General features: G+C 41.7%; 1 protein-coding gene across 1 annotated transcript; it reads left to right on the plus strand.

Annotated features, from left to right (window-relative positions):
• The first annotated feature begins 508 nt into the window (after positions 1–508).
• On the plus strand, positions 509–24,787 carry kitlga (kit ligand a). The gene is made up of 10 exons (XM_058646394.1): positions 509–815; positions 19,678–19,788; positions 19,963–20,019; positions 20,105–20,257; positions 20,884–21,055; positions 21,663–21,719; positions 22,026–22,123; positions 22,341–22,444; positions 23,013–23,075; positions 23,198–24,787. The coding sequence occupies exons 1-9, from the start codon at positions 801–803 to the stop codon at positions 23,041–23,043; spliced, it is 798 nt and encodes a 265-aa protein (XP_058502377.1). The 5' UTR covers positions 509–800; the 3' UTR covers positions 23,044–23,075; positions 23,198–24,787.

A 24,787-nucleotide genomic window follows, 5' to 3' on the forward strand; every position in this document is an offset into this window, starting at 1 on the left:
CATAGTATTAGACTACATGTTTTCTAGATTCTGGACTTATCCTCTAAACTGATCATGATATGCACTACAGTTTATGATTGTTGTTGTTGTTTTTATTTTGTAACCTGAAATGTGTTATAATCTCGAATTAAACAATAATTAGTCCAAATATTCCCAGTAAAATACACACACGTCTTTGGAATATTTCTTAAATTGTGGTAAATTCTCCTTCTGAATGTACTGTAATTGAATATGATATATAAAAATGCATGACAATAATAATGTTTTCATTGTGAACTGATGGTAAAAATGAAGTGACGGTCATAACAGGCGTATAAACCTATAGGTAACAAACGAAGTGAGCGGTGAACCTCTGACTCATGTGTTTATATGGTTAGACTGTAGTAGTAGTGGCGGTGATTGTGGTGTTCAAGTGAACCTCTGCTTACTACGCCTCGTCAGAGGGCGGCACTTTGACTGCATTTTACGCATCATTAAAATAAAGGCTTAACTCCCTCCCTCTTCGAGCTGCCCCTCTCCGAGCTGCCCCTCTCCGCGAGCCCTCAGTGTCTGGATTTATGTTGTAGATAGATGGGCTAGATGCCACACGTCATAAGTTTACGGGCTGCAAAGTTAATAGTCTGAATTCTTTTGCCGTTTTGCTTCATTTTAGGTGTTTTTTTCCCCGCCCTCTTCTGCTTGGATACTACTGACTTAGGCATTGGATATGTGCACACAAGATGATGACAGCCCCTTTCCTCCCCGTAGAAGTAAAATAAAATAGGCTTTCGCACTCACTGGATTTACTCCTGTCGTTCCATATGAAGAAGTCAAAAGTAAGTGCCTTGTTTTGTTTTCTCTTGTTTTGCACAATAAGTTAAGTTTGCGCCGTGGCGTGACGCAGGGAAGAGGGACACGCTCTTGCTGCTCGGAGTCGTCCAACTTGAGCGGAGAAGCCTTGTGGAAGTGGCACGTTGTGGTTTGGAGTCCTCGCTTGTGAATGGAGTCAACGGGGAGAGAGAGTGAGACAGTGAGACAGTGAGAGGGGACTTGATTTGTAAGTGCGAGTTGGACATCTTTTCCAGAATGCTCCACCTGTGCACACGTTGTGCCGCTGCAGCAAGTTTTCCTTATACCACTTGGAACAGCGTCACCCGGTCAAAACGCCTTCGTGCACCACTCTCTCTCTGCCGCGCAACTGTTCATTTATTGAATTCTTCTTCTGAGTCGGAGACATGTCGTGGATGAAGTTGTGCCGAACTCACTCTGTCCAAGCTGAAACGGTGAACTTTCTGCGGGATTTATAATTCGACTAAACACACGTGTACATTCGCCTTCTTTTGCGCGCGCGTAATTCCTGGTGCTCTAAACTCTCGTGTATCCACCTGTGCAGGGTGACACTCGCATTTCGCATGTAAAAGAATCTGTTTAATGTGAGCTCAGGGCCTGATCACAGTGTGTGTGTTTCACCCTTTCTCACAAACCACCCACCGGCGGTGGCTCAGGACAGGAAACAGGCAGCAGCCGCCTGCTCTGCGCACAGACCGGCTGCGCTGCGCTGCACTGCGTGCTTTAATTAATCGCGCTACGCGGACAGTTTCTTTACCAGCGGCGGTTACTGTTTTCCCTGTATGTGTGTGTGTGTGTCCATATGGAGACAGATACGAGAGAAAGGAAGAAGATACTGTTAAAATAAGTGTAACAATTCAAATTAAATGTCACTTAATTGATTACGTGTGTGTCAGAGAGAGAAAAAGAGAGAATGAGAAAAAATGTTTTTAAACAATATTAGTGTGTGTTTGTGTGTGTGTGCGCGCGCGCGTTAATGCCATGTGCGCGTGTTCCTGGAAACACACACACTATGGAACCACCACAGACGTGGTTGTGACAACCTTGGCTTCTGTCTGACAGATTTCCCTCTCATCACATTGAAGGCCGAGTTCTGAGCTGGGTGTGGTCCCGCTGACCCACGAGCACCGAGCACGCAGGTACAATAACGCAGGAATAATTGGAAATGGAATGGAGCCTGTGATCCCATCATAAGGAGACACAGAATGTCACACATTTGGCTGCAGGACATCATGATGCTGTATAGGAAATATGTGGGAAACTGGTTTGCATATAATTTATGCACGTGTGTGGGTTTGTGCATATGTGTGTGCGGGAGGCTAACTAAATTTAGACAGGTTTAACCCACATTACATCCCACAGGATGTTTAACTGATCCCTGTGTATTGTGGTTGGACTAACCACTATCTCATTCTGCTTTGCAACCTAAGCTCTTTTTAATCACTGTGTCAGATAAAGAAACAAATTAAAAGTATGGGAGTTCTATAAATACAGACACAGCTTTGTGTTTGTGTGTCTGTGTGTCTGTGTGCGTTTGCATCGGGGGAATATAAGTCTTTGAAGTTTTCTGGAGGACGGGTGGGTATATTTCTGGTAATCATATTCTGAGCAGAATTTCCATTTATGCTTTCTTAATGAAGTTATACAGTAAGCGGGGCTGCATGCCTGACTGGATTATCTGACACCTTTCATCTTTCATTTACTGTCTGTGCCACAGCTATCTGTGCTTTCACCTAATCACATTTAAAATATATACAAGGGACGCGCCCCTGCTTCTCCATAGTAGTCATATGGGGTTTGTTGTAAAACTTTATAGTGAAAATTGTGATATTATTTCCCCAAGGATGCTGCTGCATATTTAGTGCTGCATATTTAGTCCCCATTGAGGCTTTTAACCGTGTGAAATTGTGGTGCTATTATCTCGGGTGTCGACGCCGGTGATTGATCTTCACACAGGATTCCTACACACACGCCCTTGTATGTGCAACAGTTTGTGAGAGGGAGAAAGTGGTCGAGCATGTCTAGAGTATCGCACCCTTTCTCCAGATCTTTTGACACCAGTAGGGAGCGCTAGGTTTCTGATGCCTGTGTTGGAGGAAGCAGCAGCCTGGCTCTGTGAGAAGTTTAGGAAGACATCACATGTACTCTCCCCCCCCCCCCCCCCCCCCCTCCCCCCCCCCCACACACACACACACCCCCGCCCTTGCCCATGTCCCTCCTGAGGCACACAGAGACACACAGCCTCCTCAAGGTAGGAATGTTGCGCCTTCACTTCACCTCACTGCTCTGCATGGAGGGCACAATCAGGGGGTCTTGGTAAAGTCACCACAGTGGGATCACTGTTTGAAAGGGTCAGCTAACTAACCATGATTTACTGCGGCAGCAGTAAATGAGTTTTCAAGCCAGGCAAGCCAGGTGACATTTGAGAAATCCTCTCATCAACCGTTTGCTTCCTTGGGCCAGATCTCTATGATGATATATAGCTCGCAGGTTACTGACTGGCTGAGCTATTTGTCCATTTCCATGAGGCAGGTGAAGTGAATACGGACCCAGGATGATTTAGATGCACACATGGTCGGGACTCAAACCGAGGCTGTAAATCCACAGGCTTACTGCTCGCTCAGTTTGCCGCTCCTGTGTTGCTTGCGGCATCTGGCCCGCCGAGAACGTCCACAGTCCCCCTGAGTGCAATACATCCTGATTTTATTGGTGCTCCTCAAAATGGATTTGTTGTTTGATTTCTTCAACCAAAAAAAAAGCCAAGCACGAAGAGAGAAACGAGATCATTCATTTCCGTCACAGTGGAAGGGGAGGGGTTGTAAGCTTGATTTGTCACTCTTCAGACGGTAATTACAGCTGAATTTATTCGTGGAAGGAAATGTGATTGTAAAGAAAATGGGCTGAACAAATGATCGTTTCCAAATAGAAATTACAACGTACATAAGCTTGAGATAATGTATGTTGTCATTGAATAAATCACTTTTTAACGCGTTACACGGTCAAGACTGTAGTTGTAATTGTAAAAAAGCACATGTGACAAATCAGAAGTAACAACATATTGAATAGATTACACCGGTTACAAGTTTGAATAGAAGTCTATTTAGAATGTCAGTCAACTTTTCCCCGGTATTCTTCACTAGCACAGGATGTTGAATTTGTAAACGACGTTCCCACGTGATGGGCGATGCCTCAACGCCTCGCATCTCTCTCCACTCACGAGGAAAAAGAAAACTGTTTTGGTGAAGTGTACAACATTGCTATTTTTGCTATGAGAGTTGTTCTTTAAAATCCCAATCCTCGCGCCTGGCTGATAGTATCCCAAAATATCACCATACATTGTGTCCCTGTGCTGCCAGATTCTTGCCAAAACACAGCCGTAGTTTCTTAAAGGAGACACAAACTGTGACGTTGGAGCCAAAACGTGTGCTACTGTGCTGGATATCTAATGCAGACAGAGGATCTGCTGCTGCTGCTGCTGTGAATCAAGTTATTAGCTCATGTAAAGTGGATCATCTCATATTAAAACATTCTTCACTTAACGTAGTTTGCATTCATCCATTTAATACTTTGTCGCATTTCTGTAAACATCGTCTCCCCAGCGGGGATTTATGTTACTTTGTCGAGTCAGTGAACCTCCGACAGTTACTAACGTAACTCTTTGTATCAACCGACATTTTAAACCAGGGATTGATGTTTATTTATCAATGCTGCACATTGGCACATATGTATATGACTCATGTTTCACTCATTCACTCGATTACAAACTCACGCTTGCCTCCATGTCTTTCCCCTGAGCCAAACAGTCTGTGTTTAATGAGATCCATCGCTGCCACATTATTGTGGTCGCCTGCTAATGTGCTGTTGCTGCATTAAATACTTTTCTCCAGTTTGATTTTGTACCGAAGATGTCGTCTTCATGGCTACAACATGTAGGGAAATGATAAACACATGTTTTTGGGGGGGCGGCGGTTTACACATTTCTGTCTATAAAACCGTTGGAGATCCTGTAATTTAGATAATACGCCGACAATAGGTCAACATCTGTGACTCTGACAGAGCTTATTAACAAAGGAAGCATTAGCCATGTGATTACTGCATGATGATCAGTTCACCGGTTCAACGTTGTGTGAGTTGAGGAGGTTCAGTCCCATTGATCTCCTAGGTCACATGTTATTGCTAAACCTATAATCAATTTGGTTTGAGTTAAGCTATTTTATTTTGATTCATTGTAGGCAGGCAGCATTTGAGTATGTTATTGTCTAAACCCTTAAATTAAATAATTGCTTTAACAGTGGAGATGTTTAAGGTCTTGTCTCGAGAGAAGGATAGAAAGTAGCCAGCTGTGTGACAAGACTTCTTTTACACCATCCTGCTGTAGATGTGAACATGAGGAGAGAGAAGGTCTTTTAAGTTGATTCCTGCAGTGACATCCATCCATCCATCCATCCATCCGCCGTCTACCACCTTCAAATGAGGGTCGCGGGGGCCACCGCTGGTGCCTATTCCAGCTGACATAGGGCAAAAGGTGGGGTTCACCCACCATGCACAGGTCTGAATTGATCTCATTTCCCCCCCATACTGTGTGTAAATACACACGCAAATTGTCTCCGTTTGCCGAGAAATGAGGAGTATAAGCAGTCTTTATAATTTTAACCATCTATTGTTAACACACCACAAGACGTGAGACTATGAGACTATGAGTTTGTCTGATTTCACCTGCATGTTCAGAAATGTATAAGGAGAAATGCTTCACTCCCCACAGTCCTCGGGCATAGTGGCGACATGTCTGCTCGGCTGAGCTTGCTGTTAACGTTTGTCAAACATCTTGTTAGCTCGTTAGCCCGCCATGCTCAAGCTGTTCGGCATTATATTCAATTTACCACAAGTGCAGCCTTTTTTTCGAACAAGCTGTAAACATCATACACATGCCTGCAAGACACAAACTGCTATATACTGCAACGTTATACGAACAAAAAAGGCACTTTCAAGAAGAAATCTCTGGAAAGGGGTCGTCCGCAATGGCCAAATGGCCGTGTACTTCTTCCACTCTTTATGTGCTGAGTATTGCAACTTAGCCTTTTGCACCACTTTCATTTATTTTTCAGTTATTAAAGTCACATTTGTTTACAATCTAGATTCACTTCTTTTGGACAGCCTTGTCTCAAGCCACAACGCTCTTTTTATAAGGACCCTCTGAAAGACAATTTGGAAATGTACTGATGTGAAATTTAATTCTGGAACCAGAGCCTCGGGAAAAGTTGCTGATTATGGCTGTCTACGGCTCTATTTTGAAGCAATTTCCCTGAATAAATCAACCTATGGAACCTGAGAGGTGTAAAACCACTGCAGTATATCGGAGGCAATGAGCTGAGCAGGTGGTGTTGATTTCATCCCGAGGACAAATTTGTGTCCACACGTGCAAAATCGTGTGTGCACATGTTTCCCACAGAAAGACCACATTTGGGTTCATTTTTGCGCTGAGCCCCTTGGGATCACATCACTCAGGAGTAATCCATCCATATACCGATGTATCCTCCACATGAGGGTCGTGGGGGGGGGGGAGCTGTGCCAATCTCAGCTGACATAGGGCGATAGACGGGGTACATCCAGGACAGATCGCCAGTCCATCACAGTGCCACATAGACAAACAAGAATTCACAGTGTCCAATTTACCTAATCCCCAAATTGCATGTTTTTGGACTGTGGGAGGAAACCAGAGAACAAGGAGAATACCCATGCACACACGGGGAGAACATGCAAACTCACGCAGAAAGGCCTCAGGAGTAATGATGGGATGATTATGAATCTAGAAAAGTTATATTCTCTGTAAAACTTGCACTTCTTCACCATGAATATTCCATACTCCCTAGTCAGGATGCATGTTAATGCGTGGTCTTAAGCGCCTTGAAGTCATCCTCTGAAACGTGTCAGATTAGGTTAAGTGTTTTCTTTTTTTTTTTTTTCTTGGCATAAAGAGTCAAATTGACACTATATTGCTGTTAGAACCATACAGGAAACATACTTGAGTAATGTCGAGGGTTTGAAAAACAATGTTTACAGATGTCGATCTGTCACTACACTCTGAGGTCTGTCAATGAGGGAATTCCTGCAGGCCTTTCTGAAGCTGGCACGCAAAGCTTGAAATTACTGGCTGGGGTGGCTTAAAGATTTATTAGACTTTGGGTTTCGGGCTTGTTTCTGCACCAAGCAGACAGCATGGTAAGTATCACATGAATGACACAGTGCCGGAGCCAGGCGGATGGGTGTGTTCTAGGGTTTGGGTGCTAGGGTTCTAGCGTTGTGTGAAGTGTGAAGCAGAAGCCAACGTGATACATTTGTCAGTCCCTGTTTGCTTTTAGACAATGCTGAAATGCCTCTATAGTTATAGTATAGCTATAGTTTGCAGGATCACTAAAAACAAAAGTTGATTTGTTGAGTGTCATCTTAGGAGCTTAGGACAGGTGTGCCCCTTCTAAAGATAAGCATGGTTCCCACATGAAAGATGACTCGAGGCTGAAACGGTCACATCATCAGTGTTTTGGTGTGTTTATTGTCTGCTTCCGCTTTCTTGTCTCGCTGTGATTATTTGATTATAGCACAGACAGATAAAAGGATATTATTAGAATCTAAATATTTAGATTTGCGTCATCCCGTGCCAAGTTGTTACCAATGCTGTCATAGCGATTGAGTGATTATGCTTCTGTCAGGTTCTCTCTCAGATCACTCGATTATCCTACTGCTGAAAAGCTGAAAAATGATCAATAAACATCCTGCCTCTTCCCTAAATATTGTTTCACTGTAATAGTGAAAATGTGTGATTTCAAGACAGGTAATCTAAGAAAATGGTCTTTACCTAGATGAAACCTTCCCTGAATCAGTTTATTCCTTCAACTGCAACAATTGACAGAAGTTTTTTTCCAGCTCACGTCGTGTGAATCGGGTCCAATTTACTGCTCTCCCCTGTGTGGTGTGCTCCTCGTCTGCCCTAAGGGAATACGACTGACTCACTGAGAGTGCAGAAAGTGCAGCCACTAATGTTAGAAACCAAGGCAACCACTTCGGCAGAAGCATCAAGTGTGCATTTGAATATTCTCCTCCACAGTATCCTCGAGTGGCGCATCACAGATCACAGGAAAAAAAACCTTGTGCTTTGTCGTGTGAAGCCGCTCTGGACCCTCCGAACTCTGTCCTTGTTTGGCTCTCTCTCTCTCTCTCTCTCTGCCTTGGGAGTATTTGAAAACATCAAATCACATGAGGAGTAATTGAGTGGAACAGTTTATTGCTCTCCTATACATGCAGGATGAAGATGATTTACCGTTTCCCTTTCTGCGACAAAACATTTAATAAGCACAGTCGTCATCCTGTGGTTTATGAGTCTCATTCAATTGTGTATTCAGGTTCCGTTTAAGGCCTCTGGTTTGTGTAATTGGCATATTGCCTCAAACTCGTGCTATTATTCGAAGCATGGGGTTCCTTGAGCATGTGGACCTGTGGATATTTTTATTAGTGCCATGTCATTTCAACTGAATATTCTGCCTGTCTAAGCATGACTTCAATTTGAATCATTAGAATCACGATCATATAATGTCAAAAAGTCTTTCCACATTTCCACATCGTATGGTCATTATAGCGTTACTAATAAAAACAAATGTAATTATGGCCTAATGGTGCACAGTACTGCAGCAGTGCTAATACAAAGTACAAAATGCTATGTTAGAGAGTAGAGACCTTTATATGTTATTATGAGTGTATGAAACTGCAGGGAGACAAATTCAATTAAGGCTGGCTGCCAGACTCTATATAAGTAAAAGGTAAAACGTTTAAGTATGTTTTAAGGACCTGCTTTGCATTAAAAGTTACAGTGAGGTTGACTCATGTTTTGGAACAGCCCCACATAGGCCCACACAGATGTGGCCAAATGAAAATGATGATTCATTTAAATGGATATTAGTTGGATAAGTGATATTTTTTTATTGTGTTAGTAAAACTAGTATCCATCAGTTATAGGCCTCTGCTGACCAAAAGTTTCAGTCTATACATATATATTGACAAACTGTATTGAAAGGAATTTCAATTTCAGCCGCACCTGTCCCTGGCTTGGCAGTGGCTTTCATAGGCTTGGTGGCATGCCATGCAGGCAAGCAAGTTTACCTGCAGGTGTTCCAGGCAGGGTTCTGTCATGTGAATTTGGAATTATGCTAATCTCAACTGTGTTGCAATTTAGCTGTAAACTCTAATCTTGTATAATGCTTCAAATGGGAAGGCCCTGGTGTACCTCCGGGCACAGCGCACGCGTACCCAACGCGCATCGTAGGTGGAGTAGCCACCCCCGCTCACCAAGCAGAAAAAAACATTTAGAAAACAGAAGAAGCAGTCGCCAAGGATAGTCATCTGAGCCTCGAACCGGCCGACACCCCGACGGACCTTTCAGCTGATGAGCCGCTCCAACCAGACGTGTCCAAGGGAGCTATACAGTAGCATTGTTTTCTTCTTCTTTGGTAGGAATGTGTCCTATTCCCTTTGCTTTTACCGCGCCCCGATGGTGAAGTCAGATACTACAGGACCCTGACGTGTATAGTATAGTATAGTATACAAGGGTCCGCGATATGCGACGCGTACTTTGGTGTGGGAGGCATGTGCGTGGAAGTATACCAGGGCCTCTATTGTTTTATCTACACACTGTCCCCTTTAAATAAAGTAGCTTAATTTAAATCTAAATGTAACTCTTAAATTTAAACATATAGCCTATAAACTCTGTGCGAGTCTCTGGGTTGGCGGTGTTCGGCTCCTGTGTGTCCCTGCGACATTCCCACACTGTGCACAGGAAGTGATTACAGATAACAGATGGAGGCGGTCAGCAACATTGTGCTAGTAAAAGTAAAAGTAACTGCAAACAGGTTGAGAGGTTGTATCGGACTGATGTGACCGGTCCACACCCTGAGGCAGATTCAGGCAACATTCACTGTGTCGATGCTTTCATGAATTAATACTGGACCTCTGTGTTCACGTGGTTAAAACAAGGTTCTTGTTTTAGCCACAAAAAAAAACAAAACTAAAGAATTTGGAGATAGTCGCTGCAGATGGGACATCACCAGCTGTCAATCTGCATTAAGGACCTTTTGCTTCTCTTAGGTTGTGCTGCATGTAAGTTCTGTGTAGCAGCACTGGCATTAATCCTATTAAGCATATATTAAAGCACAAGCTCTTAGTAATCAAATCACCTTACATAAATATTCCAGCACAAGTGCATGCCAAGATAAATCACATTATGTAAAAAGAAACCGAGCCACCTGCGCCAGTACATGTGAGTGCTCTGTAACACGTGCCATTAACAGTGTCAGTAAAAAAAAAAAAAAAAAGCATCTTTGTATAAACAGATTGGAATTAGACCAGGGCTGCAAAAGGCGGTGCATCTGTACACTAAAATAGAAAATGTCAAATTAAACAATAGATAGAATTTGCTACAACACATTTGTGTCAATACCAAATGGTTTTATATCCCTCTGACAAGGATCTCAACGTTGAATCTGAATCTGAATGACTGGGGAGTAAGATGAGGTTAAAATGTAGTTGAACTTGTTTCAGTAAAAAAAAGAAAAAAAAAAGAATCTTTTAAAGCTGTTGTGCAACTCAACTTTCTTCCTTGTTGTCTAGGCCAAGTTCCCTTCCTGCACTTAGTGCATAAAAACCACATCTATGTTTGCAACTCTTTGTTGACATAGTAAGGGAAGCTACTGTGTGGGCCACTGAGGGGATCATAAAAAAAAATGCTTTTCCTTTTGAAGGAAAACACCATTGGGTATTGGTCTCCAAGGGCATTTGTTCTAGATCCTTCCTCTTTTCAAATTTGCTCGTAGCACTAAGAGATTCGAGGCACACAAATCATAAGCAATGAAGCAAGTTAATGCATTCTCTAGAAAATGCAGCTGCACAACCTTAACATCTGTGTCTCAGTCTTCAGCAGGCTGAAAGTTCACAGTGAGAAAGGCAGTTTCTGCCGACTAAGTGGATGCAACGCAATTCATTCTTTACAACACAGCGAGACTCTCAAGACAAGTCTCACAGACAGTAATCTGATTACGCAACCGTTCCATTTATAACAACATGTATGGAGGAGTTTCTTCACTGGGAATATGGGACGACTAAATCTCATTGAGCCAAAGGACACTTTCTTGGCCCAAATTTGGATAAGGAATCTAGTGTATGTGCCCTGGGATTATTTTCCCTCTCTGTTCCCATTGTTTTCTTTGCAAGATTTTTGTGATTATATTCTCGCCATTAAACCCTCTAATCTTCCGCGGCTCCCTGACACTTTGATAATATTTGGTTAGAAGGCTGCGACATTTGGTTGGCGCTAATCCTTCAATCTCTTTGTGTAGCACAGTGGGTGTTTTTCTCTGGGTGTTCACTAAAGCCATTGTGATGTCTGGTCTCATTAGCGATTTCTGGAAATGTGCTTATTTCCTGTTTTTCCCCGCAACACATGCCTTATCACAAACACGACAAAATCTTTTCGCGTTCGTAGTAAATGAGCCATTGACTCCCAGCCAGCGAAAAAAGCATGTACAGCCTTTAGCGCTGAACATGTGGCCGTTTAATTAACGTCGAGATCTTGACCTTCTGTCTGTTCAGCTGTTGATCGTTTCTTCAGATCTGCACGGCTTTACACAGAGGACAGAGGAGTCACCAGCAGACACCAGCTTTCCGTGTCATGCCATTTTATTAAAAGATCCTTGTAACACTGCCACACTTTTTTGTTTCATTGAATTAGGCAGAAACAGAACACCAACAGAGCAGGCATCAGTCGACACAGTCCTCATTAATGTTGAACGTATACTTCCCTAGTGTGAATTTCTCTGTGAGATGAATAAAGTATCTATCTATCTATCTAGTTCTTTTTTTGGAACCAGCGTCGACCTGCTTTGCATATAAGGAAGCACCAATCCAGTCTCAGGCTTGATCAGATCAGGTTTGGCCAGATAAGGTCAGCACCACGTCCAAAACGGTCACGTCAGGTCACAAACCCTGTTGGATAATGTTGACGTACTGTATGTCCCACAAACATGCGGTGAGGTATAATTATGTTACCTTTTTTTTTAAAAAAAAGGCATTCATAATTTCATACATTCATTCATTCATCCCCTTTCTGCCTGTGGGAAAAATAACTAGAGTGTCACAGTTCTTTAGCATCAACATCAAGTGTTTTATGAAAACAGTGTAAAAATAGATTAGGGGAAAAACAAGATATAACTCAGGCTGCTTGGCTGTAAGGCTGTGGCACTTTTGGAATGTTTGGAATCCAAACTCGTTCCATAGAAAGATGTTTCTGCATATTTCAGCCATTTTTACCACTTTATCTTATTAAAGACCATTTCTTCTCCATCACAACTCACATAAAATTGATGCTGTTGCTCAGGGTTGCGCAACTATCAGAAAAACATCCTGACATTAATAAAAGCAATGAACACGCTTTAAGGCATAAGATTCCAATGGGTCAAATAATTAACAACTGCTTTTCGATTGGAACCAGTTCTCAATTCCCACCCCCATTTTCACAACAGACACAGGCCTAATTTTTCATGGAAATGGGCTAATTTTACGATCCAGGCATTGTGTTTGCTGCCTCACTGCCGTCTTCCTGAAAGTGGGACACTTATTGGAACTTAGCTTTGGTTAACTAAATTTGCTTCAAACAAGTCATAAGGTCTTCCATCCTAAAGGTTCATTCTGGATCATTAGAAAGATAGCAATGGTTTCGAATTAGTTCTAAGTAATGGAGTTTAGTTATCAGAGTTGGAATGTAGAGAGGAGAAAAAACATCAGTGCCTCCAAAGCCTTTCAAGTTGACCTGCTATATAGTGGTTTGTTACATTGCTGTTAATGTCAATACACTCTTGACTGTTAGAAGCTTTCACTTGCTTGGACATCTAAAAAAAACTCAGTTTTTATGGAGTAACTTGTTTAAAAAAACTTGTTTAAAAAACTGTTAAAATTGCTCTAAAATGTACTGAAATCCCCATACTTTATATTGTGGTAATAAATAAATATATATATTTAGATTTGTAAACAAACTCTACCCTTTTTGACTCGTAATCGTCCCGGAAAATGTGAATAAATATGGATAAATCTTTACCAGTAACTAATGTTACTACACTGTTATCGGTAGCTTTTTATAAAAGTTCCATGTTAGATCTCAAACAGTGGAATCATTTAGGATACGTTTTGGCGAGAAACAAATAGATTTTTTTTATTACAATGTACAATAAAACCATGTACCGTTCCATGCCTAGTTATTACTGCTGGACTTTCAAACAGGTTCATTTGTCCCAGTCTGTTTGAATTGATATAAAACACCATAACTGCCTCACTCCATTATGGTGATACTGGTTCTCTTAGTTGCCAGCTGCTATAAAGAAGCCTCAGCAGACAGAATGTCCAATACTAATATGATTTACTCTTAAAGTGAGCTCTAGCCGCTTGACGATCAAAGCTTTCTTGTACCATTTGAAGGCCTCATAATACGTTTAACAAGTCATATTTTAATTGCTGTATTATATTTCAAGGTAATGGGTTTGCCGATGACTACCGTCCTCATCCTGGCAATGTTTAACAAGATGTTTTGCAAGATCACAATAGAAGTCTTGAAAGTCCTTCAAGATAAGAAATGCTTTCTTTAGAGTCTTATCTTCAGGTCCTTTCTCTTTTTACGATGGCCTCTATCTGCAGTTTGTTTATTAACATGTTAAATATTGACATTCGAATGCAAGATCCAGCTCAGGGAACATTTTTTTCTCGTCAGTTAACAATGTGAAGGTGGAAATGTTGACAAAAAGTACAGAGTGTTGCAAATAATGTTATTAATAGATTATTTTTTTTTTTTTAAACCAAATCCCCACAACACCCAAAAAACACTTGGACAAAAAGCATGGATGAGCTCTACGACATCTGACACATCACATGGTCTAATGACTCAAAACTCCGTCTCTCTGACAAGCTGCATGTTGCCAGGGCAGGCTAATGTCATGCAAGGTCGCGTGGTCCTCTTTTATGAGATTATGTGGCTGACAGGACCATGAGGCCGGTGGTCTGGAGAGTCTGTTCAAGCTAATGATCCCTTGAGTTCAAAGTGGCGGTGAAAAATGAGATGAGGGAGGGCGGGCTCGCAGGCATTCTATCTTCATTCAATACATTGTCTCTGTGTTGTTCATTGTGTTATAATAGTTTAGTCAAAGAGCTGTGGAAACTACAATCACAACTGATATACTGTATTCTACTTTTGCATGCTCCAAGAATGAAGACCGAGCAAATTACTTAATTGCATGCTTTAATGTCACTATAATTGAAGTAAAACGTAAAAAATAAATAGACTATGGAACAATTGATGCATCACCTCGGTTTTTCCTTTGTATTTCTTTGTTATTAGCAAACTCAGGACGCAGTTGTTTTTCTCGCCAATACCTCGCATAGCATTTAGACCTTGAAGAAAGAAAATTACAAGCAAAGTTGTGCTTTGAGCCGCTCTGATGCAATGGATAACAATCACTGGGAATTATCCAGAAATGTTGTGCTTTTCTTGTTTTTCGCATGAACTGGTTTAACAAATAAAACTGGACTTTGGAAAGTTGTTTCTCCACTGTCTACTAGCGACTCTTCACAAGTCAGTGACGACTCTTGCCCGGAGCTTGAAACAGGATTTAACAGCAGCGGAAAACAATTTTTGAAAAATGCATTTTAAAGCACATGAAACACTTTCATGCAGTTGAACATTCTATCCAGTATCCAGAAACACGCTTCACATGTATCAAGCAAAACTCATTCATGACATTCTTACACGAAACCTTTGCATGTCACTTATTCTGTGGCTTAAGTAGCTTAAGTAAGCAAATTTCTTCTTTTGCCTAAGAAAGATTTGCCTCTGCAGACAGTTCATTCAAATCAAAAGTTCATTAGTTCCAGGTTATAAGGCACCAATTAACGCATAATTATGACAATTATATTTCATTTCTACTACAGCTCTCCCGTAGACCCTATAGAGTGTGGTCCTTTAAATAGCAGCCGCGGTAATTACAGAGCCATTAGTGTCGCATGTGCCGACAGAGTGGTATGAAAGTAAGGACGCGGCGAGCACGCACGTGGAGAAAGTTCAACATGAGCGGTGCGAGCAAATCAACGCTGTGGCTTTGCAGAAGAGGATGCTGAGTCAGCAGTTGCACTTTTTAAAAAAGAAATGTGAAAAAGATTGTGTAATGTCACAGTATATGCATGATTAAGAAGGATCTCGTTAGGGAGTGGCAGCTCCTCTAAAACCACAGACCCAGCTTTCAGAAGAACTACCTTGCTTGCTTTGACTGTGTTTCCAAACGACTGAAATTCCTTTGTCGCACGAGATGCAGTTTCCCGATATTGTAATTATGCCACTGTTTTGTCTGTCAACTCCTGGCAGGCTGTTCATTGTATTTCAAGTTTGACATTTGATGTGACGAGAAGATGAAGTCGCGACTGTCCACACCCACCCTGAAACACCAAATACTATTAAAATTTCATATTCAATATAGTGTATATATGCATGACCTGCCATTTCATGTTTAGCTCCCGGTTTATTTTCCTGATCATTCTTTCCATAACTGCCCAATTGTCATTGGTGACTGTTTATTATCAAGCACTTGCATACCTCCATTTTGTGTGATTGGCTGGTTTTGTTGCCTTGTGGCTGGAAAAACTCAACATCATTGACTACATGTTGCTTTGGGGTTTGAGTCTCTCAAAAAGATCACAACAAATGTCGAAAAGCTGGACTGTCTGGTGCTCTAAACACAAACGGCTGAGCTGCTGAGAGACAGATCTAAGAAACTAGTACTAGATACACAAATGGAATTGTTTAATTTTGTCCCGAGCCCTTCTGGTGTATCCATAAAAAGCTTTGCTGCACAATTAGCTTTGATGCCGCACTGTCAGTTCCCCTTGAAGCAGTAAACAGGGTCAGGGTCTGGAAGTTCTCAAAATGACATAATTTTCACTTTAAATTAGACAAAGATGCAGTTGTGACTTGTCTGTTCTACATTACATTGGCCTTTCATTTTCTTAAAATCTTTCATTTGGACACGTGCCGAGGTTTGCCTGTTGTACGTGGGGTACCTTTGATTTTCTGAACCGCTATTATCCGTCCATGACCGGAGGAGGCCAAGGCAGAAATGATGAATCACAAGACACACACATTGCTTGCTTATTGTTTTCTGTTTGCCAGTGGAAGATGTTTTTGTAAACAGTGAATTCGCATGTGTAGCAATCATGGATCACTAATTCAGTAAGCACTTCTCAGTAGAACGACATGTCGCTGTGACCTATGCCTAAATAAACAGGATTATAAAATCCTGTTGTACTGGTTCAAATGCCAGAACACATGACACCCACTGAGTTCCATGTGTTGATTTATATTAAGCTTAGGGGACGGGCACTGACTGGTTTTTAAATCAATCGCATAATAGAGACAGATTAGAGAGGAGATGGTGTTCATTCTTATGTCCGTAAAAAGGCTTACAGTATATCCACACTGCTGCAGCATGTGTAATAGCAAGAACTAGACAAAGAGGCCATATTGGGGCTGAACAATTCGATTTAAATCGTGCTTCATAACAACGTTTATTTATAGAACTACAGAATTTAAATCAAGGTGGAGGAAGTGCCAGCAAAATATGAAATACTACACTGTAATGCAAGGATAATGCAATTGCTGCCTTTGTCGATTTGCTAATTGTGTTGTTTTAAGTTGCAATTTTGATTTGTAAACAGTCCAACTGTATTATTCGAGTGTTACTTTCCTCTTTCACATGTAAATGAGTCTCCCCCCCCCCCCGCCCCAGAACTGATAGTACTATGACTGATCATTCAAACAGATCACTTTGCTCCCAAAATACAGGTTCACCCCCCCACCCATCAGGCATTTCCATGAGAATGGAATCAATATTGGAACTTCTCTTTTTATCAACCGGCAGTGTGTTTATCAACAGTGACAACTGGAAGCATGCTGCCTGCAAACTTGTGCAATTCCGTCCCTTTAATGCGTGTGAGTAAAAAACAAGAACCCAGTTCTAACAGTGCTGCATTTTTTTTTTTTAATCCTCTGCATGTCAAAACATGTCGGTTGCAGATTACGTTTTCCTCTACAGTAGCACGCGTGTCCAGGTCCAAGGAAAACAGAAATGAAAGCAGAGTGAAGGAAATCAGAGTCAGGTTCCTTTTGCTTCAAAAATGACTCGTTACTTGTTAACTACTGTTTCAGTTCGCCTTTGTCACCTCACAAAAAGTTGATATTTGGTCAAACTTCCTTCTATGAAAAAACCCTTAAAATCCTTAACTGTTATTTTCACAATCGCACGTCGACATTTAAACGGTCTAAAGATTCCCTCTTATCAGTACGTTGGCATCATTGTCCTTGCTTTTTCATGTGTCATGTGTCCCATTTCGATTGAATGACTGTACACGAGGTTTTGAGATTAAACCAGAAAATAACAGAAATTCCAGTCAGGCATGACGTGCATCCACAACCATGTCCATAGCCATGATATTACTGATAATTTACCTTCATTTGTCTAGACAGGTGGCTGTGTGTCTACTTATCTACCTTTTCTAGCGTTCTTCTGTCACCAAAGTCACATAGGCATGAGGTTACACGGAAGCTGTGGAGGAGGAACATAACATTTTCAGACATGAAGTGTGGAAGGTGTGGCTACAGGAACACATGCTCCAGATCTGACATGAATAGATAACCGTGAAAAAAGAAGAAACAGGCAGTGGTCTTGCCTCACGCAGCAAGAAGGTCACTAAGTCCCGGTTCGCCCCGGGTTCGCCTCTCTGTGTGGTGCTTTGGTTAATTTAAACTCATCAACCATGAGTGTGAGAGTGACTGGTTGTTTGTCTCTGTTATGTTGGCCCTGTGATTGTCTGGCAACCTGTCCACGGTGCACCTGTGCCCCTCATGTGGAGGACAGAGCAGTAGACAGTGAGTCAGAGTGGTGACACCATTAACCACAAAGCAGGGTGAGGAAACCCTTTATCCATCGAAAGTCATTTTCATATCTTCCCCCAAGGTGTATACTTAACGTAGGAATGCATAGACATTTTTGCCGTCAACCGTGCATGTCGCAGCATGGAATTTGTCTTTGCTTTGCCGGTCTGTGATTTTCGTGTTGCAGGTTTTGGGCAACAGTAAGTAATGAACACTCAGTTTTGTGTCTACTTTTCAACCTCTCCACTGATGCCTGAAGGAGATTTACAAACCAGCTATGTAAGAGCTGTCAGTAACCTGACTGTAATCCCATTCACTGGAATAACTGGTTGTAATGTTTGTTTGATCCTCGTCTGGTTTCCTGCAGTGCCCTCTCTTATTTACAGGGCTGAAACCATTACTCGATTAATCGACTATAATTCGATCACTAAATAAATCATCAACTATTGAGTGTTTTTAAGGAATTAAAACCAGTTTTCTGATTTCCTCAGCTTCTTAAATGTGAATATGATCTGGTTATTAAAACTGAATCACAAAACCAGACACGTGAGAACGTCGTCCTTTCCAGGTTTGAGGGACACTGATTAAGATTTTCTGACATTTATCGAGTCATCGAGAAAGTAATCAACAGATTAATCGATTATTAAAATAATCGTTAGTTGCAGCCGTGGTAAGTTACGCGATCCTTGAAAACAAACCAACACATCTCGCTGCAGCAGCTCTGCAGGTGTTATAGTTCAAATATGTTTGTATGTAGAGGAAAGTCATGGCAGGTGGTTTCCCTGGAACCAGGGATGCTCAAGGATGAGGAAACTGAAGCCTCACACAAGACAGTACATGGTACTCAGTACGTGTCACATTACAAAAACTAGTCTGGATAAACAGGAAGTTAACGAGATATCATCTGCTTCTTCCCTGTGTTCCTTTGGTTATTACTCCATAACAAAACTCACCTCCAAGACTCTAGAAGCATGAGATTTTCTCTCTGGTCTATTGAACTGCTTTTATATACAAATCTGTTCAGGCGCTTGTCCGTTTATGTTAGCGTAAGGATATCAGCCAAAAAAATCTGAGCGCCGGATGTGTTGCGGCAAGTATAAACCAGGCTTTATCTGAAGAAATGGACACTCTCTGCCAAAAAAGAGGCTTTTGCATGAAAATAATCCAATTCAAAGACGGCTCTTGAGTTAAAATGCCTTCATTTTTTTAGGGTTTAAGGTTCTAAATACACACGTGACACACTATTGTCGCAATCCTTGATATCCATGATATATTATTGTATTGTTATCCAGTTATTGCCAGTTATTATTTTTATTTTATTTCCACACTGTAAATCTTTCTCCTCGCTCGTTATATATTCACGTGTCGAGCAACTGGAGCAAAGCAAATCTGTTATGTATTGATGTTATGGACGTCAAATCACATCAAACATCATTTGCTTTGCCGTACGCGTCGGGCCCTGGCGGCGTACAGAATCCCTGACCTCACGTATTGCGTCAGCACATCACCAATTTGCTGATGCAAAACAGTAAAGGCTGCTTTATGTACGCCGAGTCATCCTGTGTCAGTGCGGTCGGTGGTTAGACACGGTTTATGAGCTTATGACTGTGGATCTTTTGAATTCACCTGACTCCTGCCGACTCTGTTCTTTCTGTGATATTTGCCGTTCTGTTGTCTGCAGACGAGCCCTTATCTCGTTGCTGTGATACTGGTTACAATGAGCTTGTCGTTGTTTATTGATTGAAATATGGTCGGTTATTTTGTTTATTGTTCACGACACGAAAACAAAAAAAAATGCTATAAATTGCCTAAGTATTTCTTTTTGTTTCCTTTCGATGTTGCAGATTTGGATACGTGTCTGTGTCTATTTACTGCTGTTCATCACGCTGGGGGTACATTCAAGTCAATTTGACGTCAACACAGTGACAGATGACATCTCTAAACTCGCTATTTTGGTAAGTAGAATATTCAGCTCTTGCATATCTGATAGAAGTGCAGCACATGAGAAAATCATTTCAAACTGGAAACTTCGAATTAGGACCGCCAACCTTGACATTAGTGTGTGACTGTGATGTTGTTCATTGTTCACTGTCGAGTGATTTTCCACTTTTGTCTCTTTTCTTTTTCAGAGACATAATATTCCTAAAGATTACAGAATTCCAGTTAATTTCGTTCCAAAAGAAGAGGTAAGATACCAGGCTTTTCTCGGAAATGAAATACTTCATGTATTTTTATGGCCCGTCTCATGCCTTCTTTCTTTCTTTTTTCCAGGGTGGGATGTGTTGGGTAAAACTCAATATCTACTACTTGGAGGAGAGTTTAGACCTTTTAGCGAATAAGTTTGGAAACATTTCGTCCAACAGTAAAGATATTAACATTTTCATCCAAATGCTCCAAGAACTGCGACTCAAAATGGGCTCTCTGGTAAGTTGTGGCGCAATAATCAATAGACCTGTCCTCACGTGTTTAATGAGGTGGCATATGCCACTTTCTCTCTTGGGTAGTTTTGTGCACTAGTCAGATTTCACTCAGTCCTGTCTGGGCCTGCCTGAGTCATAGAGGACTTGGGATTTTAAATCAAGACCACAACGGATTTATTTGTACAAATTGTTGTTGTGATTAGATTAGAACATGATATGACTGAAAACAGCCCTGGTACTGCTGGCAATAGTCCAATAGCTTTAACATGAACCAAGCCTGCATTATAATGCACATGGTTCACATGTTTATAATGGTGTAGATATTTTTTGATCCAATATTTTTTTTCCCCCTTGGTTTTTGAAGAAATCCCACCCTGACTCTTCCAGATTTGTGGTTTCAAATAACAAAAAACTTGAAATACTAAGACTTGTGGCTTCAGAATGGGCATTTCACAAACCAATGGGTGGTGTCATGGTGGGTTGCCACTTGTGACATCACTACACCGCAAACACTTTCAATCTGTGAAATGTATTTTGACTAAAAACACAGACGGGGGGAAAGTCTGCATCAGTGTGGACAATGTTACGCAACATTCACGGAGTGTTTGTCCTGTGTTTGTGTCTCTGCAGGACTCCATCATGTATGATTTTGAGTGCCACTATAGGGAAGAGAAGTGGGAGACAGCACATTACTTTGAATTTGTCAAACAGTTCCTTATAGCAGCAGAGCATAGAGGAGATTCAGATGCCTGTGATCCTCCTCCTTGTCCGTCTACACCATACACAGAAACAACACAAGAAGGTAAGATCGAACGCCATTGAATTTCCTCCGCTATTCATGTGTTGCTTGCTTGTGTTGCCATTAACCCGGCGGTTGGATGTTGGATTGGATGTTTCATTTTGTTCCTCTGGATTGAACGACCCTGTCTACAATTTTTAGTGTTTTATTGTCGTGGGCGCTTGGAAAACGTCGCCACTCTCCTTGGACTATTGTGAACAGGCTTTATTTGGGTCAGATCTCTTGTGGTGTTTTGGGGAATCTTTAACCATTATGTCTTCACAAGGACTTTACAAGATAAAAACCATCTCAGTGCTTAGAAAGGCCGCCCGTGGAGACACGGCTGAGTCACAGGACTGAGGGAAGATGTCCCCAGGCAGTGCCTGTGAAAAGAAAGAAAAGGGCCGAAACCTGACTGTATACGTGTTGATTACAGAGCAATCTTCCAATCTTCCCAAGCGCTTGGCTTTTCTTTGAGTGGTCACATCAGATCTTTTGTGAGAGTGTGTTTGTCTGTGGGGAGTGAGTGTGTGTGGGGGGGTGATGATGATGTTTTTCATCATCAAGGAGTAAATGCCCGCCCTACCGCTCTTCCAAATTGACCCTTTTTTTTATTCCTCCATCCTCCCAGTATCATCCATGTCCAGCACTGAAGGCCCAGTGTGTTCAACGCCAGGCTGCAGTACATGTACGTGCACAATTTTTATATCATTTTTAAAAATGTGTTGAGTCTTTTGCTGACATTCAGACACCCGTCAGATTTCCCCCACTTCAGAAAGGGTTTTTGTTGAGGGGTGGGTCAGCTTGTATGAGGCACTGGACCTCGAGCTCACCAAAAACATGGCTTCACTGTGTTTTATCCCACTTAAAGTACTGTTTGATAAAAATGTATGATTTCATTCATTAAGTTACTAAAATAACAGGTTAACAATTTGGGCTCAAAATCTCTGACTGAAAATCACAATATGTCATTTTTGTGCTTTCGTCCCTGTAGCCACGGAACAAAGATCCATATCTGAGATGGTGGAGCGAAGCCTTCTCTCCTTACTGCTAATTCCACTTCTAGGCATCGTATTCTTGATTGTGTGGAAGGTGAGTTGACCTTTGACCTCTGCCACTAATCTGTTTAATTTCCTGTGGTGCTCCAGGGATAATTGCTGTTTGTTAATGCTGGGAGAAAGCTCTTGGATCTGTGGAATTTATGACAGCCAGAGGCAAGCCTGGCATAATCATGCAGATCAGAGCTGCAACCATTCAGCCAGGGACAGTGGACGTCATAAAAGTGATTTTTTTCTACCCCCTGAAACAGATCCGATCACGGAGGAATAATGAGGATCCTCAGCAGGACCCAGCAGGTGGACTTTACTCAGACCCAGAATGGACTGCGCCTCCACTGGACGAAACGACAGAAAAGTAAGCCGTTCTTTCACTTTCTCGTCTCTTTTCGTCACTCATCAGCTCATTGTTGCAAACAGAATCAGAGGTTTGGACCATTTTCAGCAGTCATCAGTTTTGGCTTCAGGGTTAATCACATCTTAGCTTAAGCTGCGTCACAAAGCAATTTGTGGGTTATGAAATAGGTTGTTATTTTTTTAAGTTTTAACTGTGTTGTAATAAGGTATTTGTTGGGCTTCCTGTGCGACTTTCACAAGAAAATGAAGCACTGAAATGCAATCAGCTGTTCTGACATCTTCCAAGCCCTGACACATAGATAATCCTTCAACAGTTATTGGCACACAGATCAGCTATCAGCACTCATCACTGATTGACAGCTTTTTTCATATTAAAAACTGTATCAGATACTGGTTCACTTTGTCTCTAGAAACTAAGATCTTCTCATGTGTAGCTGCCACGTGACGAAGCACTGAATGTGCCGCTGGACTCTTGTCATGTGAAAGCTCTTTCAGCCTCCCATTCAATTAGCTGCTCCTGCTGTTGTCGTTGGACAGTGTCTAATGCCTTTATTTCTGCTCAATTACAGAAACAAGTTGAACGTCATCGCGACAGTGTAATACTAAACCTTCAATGTTCCTCGGCGTACTTGGTGAGATTTTCTCGGAAAAGTAACAGTTATTGGTTGTGAACTTTTGCCCGTCACTGAGCTCTGAACCCTCTCCCCCCTCCCTCGTCTCTCTCTCTCTCTCTCTCTCTCTGTCACACACACAGGGCTCCACACTTTTCTCCTGGTGGCGTCCAACGGTGGTGAAAAAGCAGCAGGAGGCTGAATTTCATAGCGAGATCTCAGAAGTGAAAGGCCTGTTATTGACTGCTCTCCAGACTCACAACAGCAGACTCACAACTGCCAGGACTGAGATTTTCTCTGGTTAAATCATGCCTGCTACATATGGACAAGCTTGCCTTTCTTGTAAGACTGCATTAACCAACCGCATGCTTTTGAATAAAAACACTGTGTGAGATTTTGGCAGAGACAAACCCCCTGTATCACACCTCCACTGGATTCTCTGGCTTCTGCGAATCATCCATCAGACCCTTCTGTGTCGCGAATTCTTTAGGGGAAAGACAATGGATGATGGATATGGAGACCACTGATGATAATCACGGAAGCGCTAGCAGTGTGAACAGGGCACGCTGGCTGTGACCTTTTCCCATTAGGCCGACAGAGGTGGCAGGACGCAAACATCTGTTTCTGTATGTAGTTTATTGTGTCGCTATCATGTCTGTGGTCTTACATTGTACCATGTCCATTCTTGGTTTTGTGCCTTGTTTCATTAGTGTGATTAAGTCTGTGTGTAAATTTAAAAAAGGCCTGTCAGCGTGTCTATGTGGTAGCAGACAGCGGAGAGATTGTTACATGGCAGATTAGACCAATCTCATCACAGTAACACAACAAATTTGATCTCCAAATCCCTCCCCCCTCCCTCTCTCGCTCCCTCTCTCTCCCTGTCAAATAAACTTACACGATGACCGATTAGTTGGCTTGACCTGTACCTAGTTAGGATTTGGAAAACAGTATGTTCAGTACGTACAATAAAAAAAAGAAAAAAAAAAGAAGTCATATCAGAACAATCTGCTGTGGATGTAACTTGTGACATGTGTGGCCACATGTCACGAGTACATATTACATGTAACCTTTAGGAAACAGATCAGCTGGTAACTATGTTTGTTTCATGTGTATATGGGAGTATATGTTGGGACTTTTTTCTTAGGAGATGAGAGTATATTATGCTAAATAATTAAATCTGTGTTTGAAAAAAAAAAAAAAACGTATACCACATTGGTGTTCATATAAGCAGCAGTGACGTCCAGCATCAATACCTGGAATTCTTTGGTGTGGTCAAGTATTGTCTGTTGTATTGAACTGCGAATGACTTTATTCTTCCCAAAATGCATCTTTGAGGAGCGCTCAACGTGTGACCGTCGCCATCATTTCTATGGCATCCTAGATCTGAAGCTCGGTGTTCATGGAGTTCATAGTGACGGTACCTCCCACAGGAACGCGTCTGAGTGTAGTGGTGTCGTAAAAAAACATGCTGTTATATTAAAGCCTGAAGCTGATAACGTACACTCAAAAATGCATTTTGGATTGATCAAAATATTAGATCCTACTATCTATGGCAGTTTAGACGCGAGACTTACTCTTCAGTCATCTTTAGGATGTACTCTTTTACATGAAGACTATTACATGCAGTGCTCAGTATTCTGATGGAGATACAGTTCTAGTAAAGTCAAAATCAAGCTATCAGGCATGTCGAATGTCGCTCTTTTAAATAAATAAATAAATATTATGAGCCGCAA

Source organism: Solea solea, chromosome 12 (genome assembly GCF_958295425.1).
Source record: "Solea solea chromosome 12, fSolSol10.1, whole genome shotgun sequence".
NCBI lineage: Eukaryota > Metazoa > Chordata > Actinopteri > Pleuronectiformes > Soleidae > Solea > Solea solea.